General features: G+C 46.9%; 1 protein-coding gene across 2 annotated transcripts in view; it reads left to right on the top strand.

Moving 5' to 3' along the window:
* The window catches only part of CHD4 (chromodomain helicase DNA binding protein 4), a 497,532-nt gene that overhangs the window by 221,602 nt on the left and 261,448 nt on the right, over positions 1 to 14,482 (top strand). For both annotated transcript variants that reach the window (XM_069650684.1, XM_069650685.1), the window contains exon 20: positions 9,731 to 9,872. In XM_069650684.1, coding sequence (XP_069506785.1) covers positions 9,731 to 9,872 — 142 coding nt within the window. The remainder of the gene's footprint in view (positions 1 to 9,730; positions 9,873 to 14,482) is intronic.

Raw genomic sequence — 14,482 nt, 5'->3', positions numbered from 1 at the left:
TCGTCTGGTGAAGGAATTTATGAAAGGACTGTTCCGATCACTCCCGCCAGTGAAGGCCCCTGCACCGGTGTGGGAGCTCAACGTGGTACTAACTGGGCTCATGGGGGGGGGGGGCCCCATTCGAGCCTATGCATTCAGTGCCGTTGAAGTTTCTGTCGTGTAAGACAGCATTCCTCGTGGCCATCACCTCTGCACGACGAGTGGGAGAGATCCAGGCCCTGTCTTGCAAGCCTCCATACTTGACTTTTCACTACGCAAGGGTGGTGCTGAGGACGCACCCCTCCTTCATGCCCAAGGTGCCGTCGGACTTCCATCTCAACGAGCCCTTGGTGTTGCCAGTTTTCTTCCCGTCGCCTTCGTCGCCGGCTGAGAGGACTCTGCACTCGCTAGATGTAGCTAGAGCGCTGAAGTTCTACGTGGACCGCACGAAGAGTTTCCGGAAGACATCACAGCTGTTTGTGAACTTTGGACCTGTGAATCAAGGGAAGGCTCTCTCGAAGACTTCCATTTCCAGATGGCTCTCCGGCTGCATCGTGCACTGTGACCGGTTGGCAAACCGACTGCTGCCCGGCCGTCCGAGAGCCCATTCGACCAGAGCGATCGCTGCTAATACGGCATTCCTGTCTGGTGTGCCCCTGCTTGACATCTGCAGGGCTGCTACGTGGAGGTCGACGCACACCTTCACGAGATTCTACTGCATAGACCGGGATTCCAGGGAGGAGTCCAGAGTCGGCCAGGCAGTGCTGCGCAACCTGTTCGCCTAAGGTGAGTCTGGTGAGGAGGTAAGAGTTGCTTAATGTTGAGTTGTTGTATTTCTTGATATTGAGCCTTTTGCCACCTCCTGTGGTTGTGCATGTGTATACTGCTATGTATTCTTATATACATGAGCATGTGAATCCATGCCAGACCCCATGCTGGAGAAGGAACAAGTTACTTACCTGTAACTGTTAATCTCCAGCGTGGGTCTGGCATGGATTCACATGTGAACCCTCCCGCCTACCCCTCTGCGGCTCTTCACTTGGTCATACTGCCACTTCACGTGCTACCAAATCTGAGGATGGCTACCAGGGGTGGGACTTTTGGTCATACTGCCCCCAGCCAATGACTGCCCTCTCCCTGAGACCAGTGATTGGTTACTACTGAGAAAGACAGATCAGAAACGAAACTGATACTGATTTTTTTCTATACCGAGGATTCCCGGCCTGACGACGGGGAATATTCATGAGCATGTGAATCCATGCCAGACCCACGCTGGAGAACAACAGTTACAGATAAGTAACTTGTTCCTTCTCAGAAATCCTATTCCCAAGCCACCTAGGGAAGAGGAGGTCTTTGATTACTCAGAACAGGATACATGCAAGGACAATCCTTTTGATCAGGACACAGCTGACCTAGACTGGGATCAGGATCAGCCAACAGATCAGGGGATTTGGCGTTCACCCACACAACCCTGATCCAGACATTTGTCTAGATCACGTTCACCTCAAAGGCCCTCATCGCCTGTGGATGACCAAATGTTTATTGCCATTCTAAAGAGCCGCATATCATTTTGACACCGCTAACATGAGGCAGCCCCCTGATTCTGACTTTGTTGAAAATATTCTCATGGAGAAGCCTCCCACTAATCTGGCTATTCCATTACATAATACAGTAAACGCCTAGTTCCTTCTTTGTCACCATCCATCACATGGGCAGTCAACCCTTGGGTTGAGAAATAGTTCTGCCACTCCATCTGACCAATGTATATACATGGTCATGCCACACAGGACTCCCTGGAAGCTCACCCGGATAAAGATTGCAAAAACAATATGCCCTAGGGAAAAGTATTACATCTGCAGCCTATTCTACCAGAATAACTAATACTACAACTCCTCGCTTGTTACAGCAACGTCCAATGGGCCTGCTCCAGGAAGGCCTTCAAGAGGTCCCATAACCCACGCGATCACGCCTACTGGCGTTCGTGTCTGAGACAGGTGACTGATAAAATATTAAAGAACATTCTAGATGCTGCTGACACTGCTGGATGCACTCTAGCCCCACAGGCTCTACTTGAGACACGCCTGGCTGAAGAATGTGGGCTTCAAACCAGAGACTCGGGCCTCTCTGATTTTAATAAACCTGTCTAATACTCCAACATTGTATCTTTCATGGATTCACATGCTTAGAATATTCCCCGTCGTCAGACTGGGACCCCTCGGTACACATATATAGCCTTTTCCAAAAGGAAAACTTCTGACACTTTTGTGTCCTATCTACGTCCTTTTAGGACCCACCTACGCATGCTCCGTAGGCCGTCCCCGTATAAGAGGCCCGCCCCCGCGGTTCCCCTTCAGATTTCAACCGTCTCCAAAGTAGTGGGATCTCCTCGCGTTGTCTTACTATTTTGTACAAGGTTGCATTACTGGAATTTGAGTACAGAAAATGTCCTCCGTGTCAGGAAAAGCGCTGTTCCGCCCATGCGCGGCTTGAAAAAAGTTTGAGGGGGACGGACATATGGATTGTATATATTGCCTCCACCCTCATCATTCGGCGGATAACTGCGACATATGCAAAGGGTTTTCTCAAAAAACCCTCAAAGACCGCAGTCGACGACTGGTGGCATGGCTGAATGATGGAGCGGGGGCATACCCCCCTTCGGAGGTAGGCTCCACACAATCGGCGAAAACATCACGCCGCGCTACCTCGTCGGAACCACTGGCAAAGAAATCTCGACCGACGGAAAAAGAGTCGTCTGGAAGTCACTCAACTAGAGACTCCTCGTCAAAGAAATCATCATCAAAAAAGCATGAAAAGGAAAGGAAATCCTCCTCGGGCGATCATCATAGATCGACCACGAGTCGAGAGTCGAGTAAAAGCAAGCAAAGTGTGGAAAAGGCGGGACCGCCAAAACCACCTGCTAACTCACCGTCGACGGCGGCCCAGTCATCGGCATCCACCCTCCCACTTACGCAGGTGGCATCCACCGTCCCACCGACAACGACGTCGACGATTGCCTGCAGTTTTTGATCCGACCCCCCCCCCCCCCCCCCCCCCCCCTGGATACTTTACTACAAGAACAGGCTGTGTTGCTGTCCTCGGAGGACGAGAATGAGAGAATAGCTGGCCCAGCAGACCTAGGGCTACGAGTGGCTGACAAGTCGGCGACGAGGGGATCCGTTATACCGGTATCTGCCCCTCTTCTCAATCTGTTTAGTCGTTGGAAATTCTGTCCACGCTTCAGTCATTGTTAGTCGTTGGACCAGAGACTACCTCAGGCAAACCTACCACAGTCGCCCGTCGACGAGCCGGGCCCGTCCCGTCAACCGACCCACCTACGCACGCCAATCTCAGCGCTGGCACAAGAGGAAGGTGAGCTGCCAGATTCGGAGTCTGACAGGGGAGCCATGTCGGATATCTCATCCCCTCCAGGGATCCAACCTGGGAGTCAGAGGTGGAGTTGGAAACCCCTAGAAGCCCAGCTCACCCGTCCCCTCCGGACGACATTGCGTCATTCCATTCTATGATGGAGAAGGCATGCAAAGAATTTGGTTTGTCCCAGGAAGAACAGAAAAAGGACTGTTTTTTTGTTCGACCACATGGGTAAGAGAAGGAGGTCTGTGTTCTCGATACCAATACTAGACCATGTATGGAAGGAGGGGTTGCAGACAATGCGTCACCCGTTTTCAGAGCCGGCAGTGAAAGGACGCCTGGAAAAAAAGTTTAAGGCTCCAGAGTCTACCCCCAAGTGTTTATCCTCCCAACCAACGCCAGACTTGGTGGTGCAGCGGCGAGGAAGGCGAAGGCCCAGCACAAGTGCACGACTCCTCCTGAGAACGAAGCGAGACGCCAAGAGGCCTTTGGCAAAAAAGTGCTATCCGTGGGAGCGACCACAGTAAAGGCCGCAAACTCTCTGGCAATTGTTGCCAGATACGATGGGGAGATGTGGCACAGGCTAGCTCCGTTGCTTGATCATCTTCCGGAAGAGCATAGGAAGGCAGCGATGTTACTCGTCCGAGAAGGTGAGGAAGCCTCAAATCACGCAATAAACATCGCGGTGGACCTCGCCGAGTCAGGCTTCAAGCAAGTCAATAATGGGGTCGTATTACGTCGACAGTCATGGCTTAAGTGTACCTACTTCAGGCCAGAAGTACAATACAAAGTTTTAAATATGCCCTTTGAGGGAGACCTTCTTTTCGGTGAGAAGGTGGACGAAGCCCTAAAGGGAATGAAAGAGGACACGGCACGTTCATTGGGTGCCCTCCAGAGTGGCAGAAACTACAAGTCTTTTCGTCCCTTTAGAGGGGCTTCAGGTAATTCAAGATTCTCTGCATCTGGAGACAGATCCTTTGGCAGATCAGCTTACCCCTCCCAGGGATACAGACGTGCCTCCCAAACGGCAAACCGTCGCCGGAACTTCCAGACTTCCAGGAAAAGACCATCATATCCGTCGTCGTCGAGAGACAAGCAAAATAAAGATCAGCAGTGACATACAACACACCGTTCTGGGGGGAAGAGTTTCAGCATATGTCGAATGGGAACGAATAACGACTGATCAATGGGTGCTGGATACTATAAGAAACGGACATTCAAACACAGCCCTCCGCAAATTCCACCTGCGTTCACCGCTCATTCCCATCTGAAGATACTGCAACAAGAGGTAACACTCATGTTAGCAAAGGGCGTGATCGAATTAGTTCCAACATCACAGAGAGGTCAAGGAGTCTACTCAAGATATTTCGTCGTAAAAAAGCCGAACTGCAAATGGCGTCCCATTTTAGACTTGCGCGATCTCAAGTCTTTAAAGAGCCTAAAATTCAAGATGCTCACTCTGCAGGAAGTGATACGCGCCGTTCAAGAGGGGGATTTTCTAGCGTCCCTGGATTTACAGGACGCATATTTCCATATTCCAATGTGTCGGAAACACAGGAAATTCCTAAGATTTGTAATAGGGCGGACTCACTACCAATTCACGGTTCTTCCTTTTGGGCTCAAGACCTCCCCCAGAACGTTCACGAAATGCCTGGCTCCAGTAGCGGCCTGGCTAAGGAAGCAAGGCCACCATGTATACCCATACCTCGACGACTGGCTGGTAAGGGGATCCTCCCCAGCGTCGACCAACACAAGTTTACAAGCCACCATGCAGCTTCTACAACAGCTGGGATTCGCCATAAACTTCGAAAAATCCTCTCTGCAGCCATCGAGATCGCTGGTATTCCTGGGGGCACAGTTCGAGACCCATTTAGGGCTAGTGAAACCTTCTCTCGACAGAACCTCAAGACTCAATCAACAAGCATGCCGACTACGGCGAAACACCAAGATCTCAGTGAGAAAATACGTTTCGGTCCTAGGGGCCATGGCATCCTGCATCCATCTGGTGGAAAACTGTCGCCTATTCATGAGGCCAGTCCAGGAATTCCTCGCGGACCGATGGACGCAGGCTCAAGGATCGTGGTCAGACAAGATAACCATCGACGACGACAAGCTGCTTCGGACCCTTCAGTGGTGGCAGTTTCCACAATCTGAACAACGGCGTACCCCTACAGGAGCCGGAGTTTCAGCGAACCATAGTCACGGACGCGTCCCTAACCGGATGGGGAGCTCACATGGGTGCTCTCCAAACACAAGGTCGCTGGTCTCCAACGGAGTCACTCCTACACATAAACGTGTTAGAGCTCAGAGCAGTACGATGGGCCTTGAAGGCATTCCTCCCACACATCAAGGGCTCGCGAGTACGGATACTGACCGACAATACAACGGCCATGTTTTATCTGAGGAAACAAGGAGGGACGCGATCAAGAACTCTTTCCATAGAAGCCCAGAAAACATGGCATTGGGCATTAAAGCACGACATTTCCATCGTGGCTCATCACCTTCCAGGAGTGAGGAACTCCCAAGCAGACTCCCTCAGCAGAAGCATGGCCCAGATACACGAGTGGGAAATGGACACAGTTCACCTGATGAAAGTGTTCGAGAAATGGGGTCACCCCCCTCTGGACGCCTTCGCGACCAAAGACAACAAGAAATGCGAGCAATTCGCAAGCAGATGGCCTCAAGAGGGCTCCAGGGTGGAGGCATTCTCCTTCCCATGGACGGACATGTTCCTCTATGCTGTTCCCCCTCATACGGAGGACAATACAGTGGATACGCAGATACAATTGCCGGGTAATTCTAGTGACACCATACTGGCCAAGGCAACCGTGGTTCTCCGACCTGCTTCACCTGTCGCTGGAACATCCCATAGGGTTTCCCAAAGCCCCGAACCTACTATCCCGGGAAAAAGGCACGGTGTGGCATCACGACCCGGACAGTCTCAACCTTACAGCCTGGCTCCTGACTTTTCGGAGTTCGGTGCTTTAGACGTTTCGGAGGATTGTCAAAAAATTCTGCAAGCGGCTAGAGCCCCTTCTACAAACAAATCCTACTCCTATAAGTGGCGGAGGTTCTGTGAATGGTGTAGGGGACAACAGGGCCTACAACCGTTGTCGGTGACGCCGGAACAAGTTCTACCTTACCTGCTCCTCTTAGCGGAGAGGGGATTATCCTTCACATCGATAAAGGTGCACCTGGCGGCCATCTCGAGGTTCACAAGGAAAAGGCAGTAGTCTCCTCTATTTAGCGACAGACTTGTAAAACACTTCATGAGGGGTTTATTTCGAGCTTTTCCCCCGGAAAAACGTTTCCCCCGAGTCTCAGCACAGTGTTGGCAGGCTTAATGAAACTGCCTTTTGAGCCTATGGCCACGTCCGACATAAAATTCATTTCGTCGAAGTTGGCATTCTTGATTGCTATCACATCAGCTAGAAGAATCTCGGAATTGCAAGCGCTGGTCGTAGACCCGCCATACCTAAGATTCTTTAAGGACAAAGTAGTCCTGGCAAGTAATCCTATGTTCGTCCCAAAAGTTCCGACAGTGTATCACAAACACTCGTCCATTGTTCTCCCTACTTTCTTCGCCACACCATCGGCAGCAGAAAAAGCTCTTCATACCCTGGACGTTAAGAGGGCGCTGAAATTTTACCTACATCGTACACAGGAATTCAGGTCTACTAGACAACTGTTCGTCGCGTATGGTCCGTCGACGAGAGGAAAAGCAATCTCTAAACAAGGATTGGCTCGATGGGTCTCATCGACGATTGCGTTTTGTCACTCTAAGGCCGGAAGGCCACTGCAAGGACATCCTAGAGCCCATTCTACAAGATCGATGTCCTCAACAGCTTTATGGGCAGGAATTCCGTTGACGGACATATGCCAAGCTGCGGCATGGTCATGCCCCGCACGTTTACCCGCCACTACTGCCTTGCCAGGCAGCATGCGGACGAGGTGCAGATGGGAAGAGCTGTCCTGCGCCATCTGTTTCAGTGAGGTAAGCTCCACGCTGTGGAGAATCTGTTGTCTACCTTTTTAATGACAGTTTATTTTATGTGGGTAAGTTTATATGAGGTAACTTATTCCTACTGTACATATGCATTGTGTAGTATGTTGAGGGTATATTACATTACATTCTCACCGCCGTCTCAAGTGTTACTGCTATACAATCTATTCTAAGCATGTGAATCCATGAAAGATCCAATGCTGGAGAAGGGAATAGTTTCTTACCTGTAACTCCATTTCTCCAGCATTGGTATCTTTCATGGATTCACATGCGCCCGCCATCCTCCCCGGAATGTAATGTATTTCATTGATAAATTTAACCCTTCCTACTTTGGAGGGGCCGAAATCTGAAGGGGAACCGCGGGGGCGGGCCTCTTATACGGGGACGGCCTACGGAGCATGCGTAGGCGGGTCCTAAAAGGACGTAGATGGGACACAAAAGTGTCGGAAGTTTTCCTATTGGAAAAGGCTATATATGTGTACCGGGGGTCCCAGTCTGACGACGGGGAATATTCTAAGCATGTGAATCCATGAAAGATACCAATGCTGGAGAAATGGAGTTACAGGTAAGAAACTATTCCCTTATTTGGCAAGGTTGACGTTGACGCCCTGGATACTAAGAAAGAGCATGAGATGCTGAAATCACTTAGCCAGATCACGGCCAAGCCCTTCCACCAGCAGGAGGCTCAGATTCTCGCTGTTCCTTTCGTGGTCAATCTCTATCCTGGTCTCCCCATGGTCAATATGGCTCTGGAATGCACGCTAAGGCCCATCTGTTAACGGCCAGGATCAGCAGCGGTCAACGTAGAGGCAAGAGTAGAGGTAGGCATGTACTCCAAGAGGCTCCCTGGCATCCACCTCCAAAGTGACTCACCGGTTCGTGTCCCCTCCCAAGTCGGGGGATGCTCGTCATTCATTCACGCATGGGAGGGGTCACAACAGACCAGTGGGTGTTAAAGACAGTCACCCACGGTTACTGCATAGAGTTCCACTGACCATCTTGATACCACCCACCAAAGAGCAGACTCCTATCTGAACTGAACGTTTTACTTACCAGACTAATGCAGCCTCCCTTTGAACCAATGCACAAGGCTAGCCTTAAAGCACTCTCCTACAAGACCGCCTTCCTGGTGGCGATCACCCCGTTAAGGAGTTAGTGAACTGCAGGCCCTTTCAGTTCAGGACCCGTTTGTCACGATTCACCAAGATAATGTGGTCCTCTATTATCTGGAAAAGACAAAGCCACTAATGAAAACAAACCACTTTTTCGTTTCAGTGGCAGCTGGTAGAGAAGGGGGACCGTGTCTCTAAATCAGCTATTTCAATGTGGATCGTAAACTGCATAACTGTGCCAAACTCTTGCCAAGAGACCTGCCCTTCGCGCCTAGAGCACTCTATTCTGGGCATAGGGGCGACCATAGCATTCATTGCAAATATTCCTCTTAAGTCAATTTGTAAAGCAGCAACCTGGAGTTCTGTATACCCCTTTACACAACACTACTCCCTAGATACACTATAAGCCGGATTCTCAGGTGGGACAAGCAGTACTAAGGCATCTCTTTGTTACTGTTCCTTCACGCAGCCCATCACCATCTCTGGGTACTGCTTGCTAGTCTATGCACAGCATATTATTCTAAGCAGATTTACAAGCATCAGAAGACCTGCATTACTCGCTGTAATAGCATTTCTGATTATATCTCCTTGGATTCACATGTGCCCACCCTTCCTCCCCTCATGGATTAGAAGGAACATAGACCTCTTACACCTACTCTTCTATAGTCGCTCATGCTGACTATAAGGCGCCTCACGGCAGAAAAAACGCAACCAGAGGGACCTCGACGCGTGAGGGGTTTTGGGTACACTACACATCACGTTGGGGATGGTGTTAGTCACGCCCATGTCGATGTCGCCTTTTGATCTTTGAAAGAAAGATGCAATACTCTGATTACCACTAGATGTTGGACTATATGCACAGCATGTGAATCTAAGCAGATACAATCCTCAGAAATGCTATTATGGTAATGCACGTTGTACTTTTCTATATTTTCTGTTCGCAAAACAATCTAATTTTATTTAAATCCCTGGTGATGTGATGCACAAATTGCTGATGGTTATGTCTGCTGGTGATTAATATTGTCACTGATCCCTGCCTGTTCCCAGCTCACTCATCTGGTAAAACCTTTGGTAGCCATTTATCTAATCAGTAGTAAGGTCTAAGCAGTCAGTAGTTTTTCAGTGAGTAGGGTACATTGTGATTATTAGATGGGATTATATATATTGTTTTATATAAGGGCTGCTAGAAGATTTGTCTCCAGTTTGTTTTGCACCAACCGGTGGCAAACCTAGCTGTTTGCATTCACACATGCTTTTTACTGCGCAGGAAATACTACAAGTTCATCCTGACTAGAAACTTTGAAGCGCTCAACACTCGCGGGGGAGGTAACCAGGTATCGCTGCTGAACGTGGTGATGGACCTGAAAAAGTGCTGTAACCACCCGTACCTGTTCCCGGTGGCTGCTATGGTATGTCAAGATCAAGAGTTGTAAATGTGAAAGTTGCCCTGTATTGTCCACAATTTTACAGCTTGTTTTTTTATTAATGTCTGCATTGGGTCAGAGCAAGTGAAAAGCCTGCCGTGCTGCTCAACTTTCCAAAGCTGTTCATCCTTTTTAAAATACGACCCATCTTCCCTCATTCAAAACCTGTCCATCCTTGGAATTATAGTGGACAGCTGTGTTCATGCGACCGAGCTACTGCCTGACAAACCAAGACCCTGTTTCTTAGGTTCAGTGGCTCTTCGTGGTTTTAGCACTTTTCAAACAGCACTGATGCAGAACGAATATCCCCAGTTGGACTTTCCTTGCTCCCTCGTCCTGGTCCTCGACTCTGGATCGGGTTTTTCCTGCTTGCTTCTGGAGGTTCCTTAGGAGGCCCCTCAAGCTTTTGGCTGTATTCGTTCCGCGTAAGAAGTTGCACTTGGTTAAAAAAAGTCTCTCACTCCAGGGTTAAAATTAAAATGTCTGAAGTCCAGCAAAAGAGCTGTTGGTCTCTAGGGCAGAAGGGAATTATCACAGACATGAACATTCTCCCTACAAAGATCTACTTGTTAGGTTGAGGAACATCGCCAAAATAAATCCTGTACCACATTGTTTAATATGAATTTGTGAGTGGAACTACATTCCTCACTACGACCAATATCCCCATTCTCACGCGAACCCTCATGTCGAAAATGGAATACTGCAATGTGCTTTTATCTTGGGACTAGTCAACTGAATTTAAGCAAGTTACAGGTTACCCAAAACCATGCCATCAGGGCGGCTCTCAATATCCCTAGGAATCAGCATATTGCCTACACTGGCTTTCTGTTTCCCAAAGAATCTCCCTCAAAACTCTTGCACTCACACATAAATGCTTGGCCAACAAGGCTCCAATATACCTAGCAAACCGCTTCACACGCCACACATCCACTCGCCTTCAGAGACTAGCCCAAGCTCACTGCCAGTCAATCCCTAAGTTTAAGCTCCAGAAAGCAGGGCCAGGTTCCCTGTCCTCGCTGCCAAACTGTGGAACTCGCTACCTAACTCTCTCAGATCTGAACCTTCCTTCCACTCATTCAAGAGCAAAGCTAAAATGTGTCTCATAGCACAAGGATGTCAAAACACCCACCTGCCTCACTGTCCGTAACAGCCAACACTGCTTATCGAATGTTTGATTTCCCGAAGCCTTGCTGGTTTGACTAAACTCCTTTGTAAATATCTTGTGTATTCTGTGAATGTTTTGAACTTTTATTGTAGAATATGTTGATATGTCTGCTGCATACTATGTCATGTAACCTCAAGAAATGTGCCGGATGTCTTCGGGCCAGGCACGGTATACAAAGAAACAAAATACAAATACACATTATTTGTTTTATTTGTTTTATTTTGTTATTGTTTAATATGAATAACATTAACCTTTTACGATTTCATCATGTATCCAAATCCTTCATGATATCATACTACAAAAACATTATTTAAAACAAAGTAAAATATACATGCATTCCAAATTCAAAGTTAAAGTAAATGCTTTCCCACCCAAAACAGGAGAAGACGATGCCCTGATAACATATAATCTCCTTTTGCTATGTCAGGCAAACACTTGCAGTGATTTTGAGCAACGTTCAGTCATTTTACAATGCAAATTCAGCTGTCCATTATAATAGTTAATTTCAAACTTGATCCTGATTTTCAGGCTATGACTCAATTTTGCTGCTCTCCAACATATGTATCACTGCGATTGTAATTTCCTGTGATTTACCACCAATAAGTCTTTCCCACCAGGATTCTTCAGAGTATAGAGCAGAATGAGCAAATTTACTAAAGTGTTGTCTGGCTTCTACTGTGCCTTCACAGAACAGTAGATGTTTAATAGACTGTCGTTCTGGGTTTTCACAGATCTTACAGAGCTTTACTGCCTGATCGCCCATTCCTCTTTTTGCTAGGACCTCTCCTGTTTTAACCTTCAAAGAACTTGGTCCTAATTCTCCAGTCAGGGAATCTTACTAAGTATTTATTCAAAACACCCAATTTCGATCTGTCCTCTGGAGAGGATTCGGGCGTGTGCATGTTCTTATTTTCTCAATAGTATGGATCCAGTCCATTTCATCCCATTTTTTTTTTCCGCTTTCATCGTGTCTTTTAATAGAAGCTTAATTTCAATGTCAGTATTCAACAGTGACTATTCCACCAACAGCTTTAGATTGTCCAAAATAAGTGATTTTCCTGACTTCATGTGGGCATCTATGACCGAATATAATGAGTCTTCTTGCGCAGTGGTGATCTTTTGCCAGAGTGATATTAATTTCCAACCTGCTTGGGATGCGTGAGACCAGAGGCCTAATTCGAATCAGAGATTGTCTATTGATAAACTCAAAGGCAGCCCCAATGCATGCTTCCAAACGAGGCCTTCCCATCTGTGCCACTGTGTCCCATAAGTGAGGTTTTGCCTCCAAACCATACAGCAAGATCGGGACGATTTTCGCTTGATAAAATGTTATTACTGGGATAATGGAAAATCTTCCATATTTCCCAAGTATCTTTTTCATCTGGGCCGTCAAAGGTTTAAGCTTCAGGGAAATCTCATGCTCCATCTTATACACTGCTGGGTTAGCTAATATTTTATAGCTGAGGTAGACCAACTCTTCTACTCTCTATTCTTTCTCCCTCAATGACCAATGGTGGAAGGTGACATGTTTATTTTTCTGTCTATACACTAGAATTTTTGATTTTGTAGGGTTAATTGAAAGCCCATTTATATTCACATATTTGAAGAGTCCATCCAACAGTCTTAGTCCTATCTCAGTTCTGTCTAGGATAACAACATCGTCTGCTTAAGCGAGCCAATGTAGTTGAACCGCATTCAATACTAGGCTTGCTAATGCAAAGGGAGCTAAAAAGTCCCCCATATCAGATGTGTAGAGATAAAAAAATTGAGCCCCCGAACACCCCTGCCCTCACCCCATTTCACCCTCATTTGTTCTGGTAAATGGCCCTCTTCGTCGAACCGGACTCTGATGTTCTTCTCCCTGTGGAATTCTGTTAGCATGCCCAATAATCCTTCTGGTATTCCTTTTTGAGCCTTCCTCTATCAACTTGGTCAAAGGCTTTGGAGAAATCCCCATATAGCTGTTTTTCCCCATTCTTCTGTGTTTTCTCGCTTAATAAATTCAACATAATGCCATTTACAGCAGTGGAGAGCCCCTTCCTGAAACCTATCTGGCATCTTGATATAAACTTCGCCTTTCTTTCCGAAGCTTCTAATTCACCTACCAATAACTTCATGAAGATTTTACTATCAATGTCCAGGAGGGCAATAGGACGGTTTTGCTGCCACCGTTCTGTCTCCCCACCTTGAACAAAGGAAGTATAGTTGCAGAGCTCCATGATGAAGGAAATTGCTTTCTAGCTATGATCTCTACAAAAAGCCAGTTGAGCAATTTTGACTAAGTCCGGCCTATTCCTCATTACTTGGTAGGTGAGACTGTTAGGGCCTGCTGCTTTTGAGGAAGATCCTTTCATAATCAAATCTTTGTAAGTTTCGTTAAATGACAAATGCCAGCTTATCTGCATGTCGCGTTCAAATGTAGTTTTAATCGGTTTCCCAAAAACATGTTTTAAATGGCTGATCCAGTCTTCTTTAACCAAACTACAAAGCTGGAAGGCGGAGTTTCCCTCCAGTTTATGGATAACAGACCAAAAATCGTTCTTTTTTTGCGAGTAAATCCAACATAAGTTCACCATCTTTCTGATGTCTATTTTCCTTGACGTAGACCAATCTTTTTAATTTCTTTCAACAGTCTCATATCATCTTTGATCGCCTCCATATTCCCCTTATGTTTTTTTAATCAACCGTATGTTCCTATTATGATTTTTTTCAAATGCACATGAGGGAAATTACTTTTTTTTTTATAGCTTTTTATATCGCTCTTCATGCCGGAGACCAGGATTCAAACCTATGATGCTCTGCATTGTCTTGCTTCCAAGCCAAACTCATAGTCCCTGAGCTATCCTCGGAAATATTTGTTTTGGCCTAAAATCTGCCCAGTTGATTGGGAAACTTTTTTATATATATTTTTTTTTACTCCCTAGACAATGTTGCTCCCCTCTCTAGGGAAAGAAAAGGAAGTAAAAATGCTGCCACTTCACAATCTTATCTGGAGAGTCCAGGCGCCTTTTGGATTTGTTTGTACTAAGCAAAATAAATTATTTTTGATTTGAAGTCCAAAAGACCACCATTGGCCACACACTGCTGTCATTTTCATGATCCCTTTGTTGGAATCACTACACTTTGTTTTCTCGTGTGTCAATATTTATTTTCTGTAGCGATGGCTCCAGCATCTTCCTGGTATGTCGAAGGGCTTTCTTGCAAGAACCAAAATTATGTGAAACCGTCATGTTTGAACTTAAATATTGAAGTTGCATCAAGTTTCCCTTTCAGTTCCATAGCAACTGAAAATCTGTAAAGCGCACTGGCATAAATGTGTAATCCAAATGTTTTCTTGAACTTGGCTGGGCACACATTGAAACTAGACTTCCATTCAGTGATGACTTTAGACTTTGTTTACAAATGTTGGTGTCGCCATGTGTTGGTGTAA

The sequence above is a fragment of the Ambystoma mexicanum genome, chromosome 3p (genome assembly GCF_040938575.1).
Source record: "Ambystoma mexicanum isolate Mex_15411 chromosome 3p, UKY_AmexF1_1, whole genome shotgun sequence".
NCBI lineage: Eukaryota > Metazoa > Chordata > Amphibia > Caudata > Ambystomatidae > Ambystoma > Ambystoma mexicanum.
The sequence above is the reverse complement of the archived record's forward strand: the minus strand, read 5'-3'. Positions and strand labels throughout refer to the sequence as shown.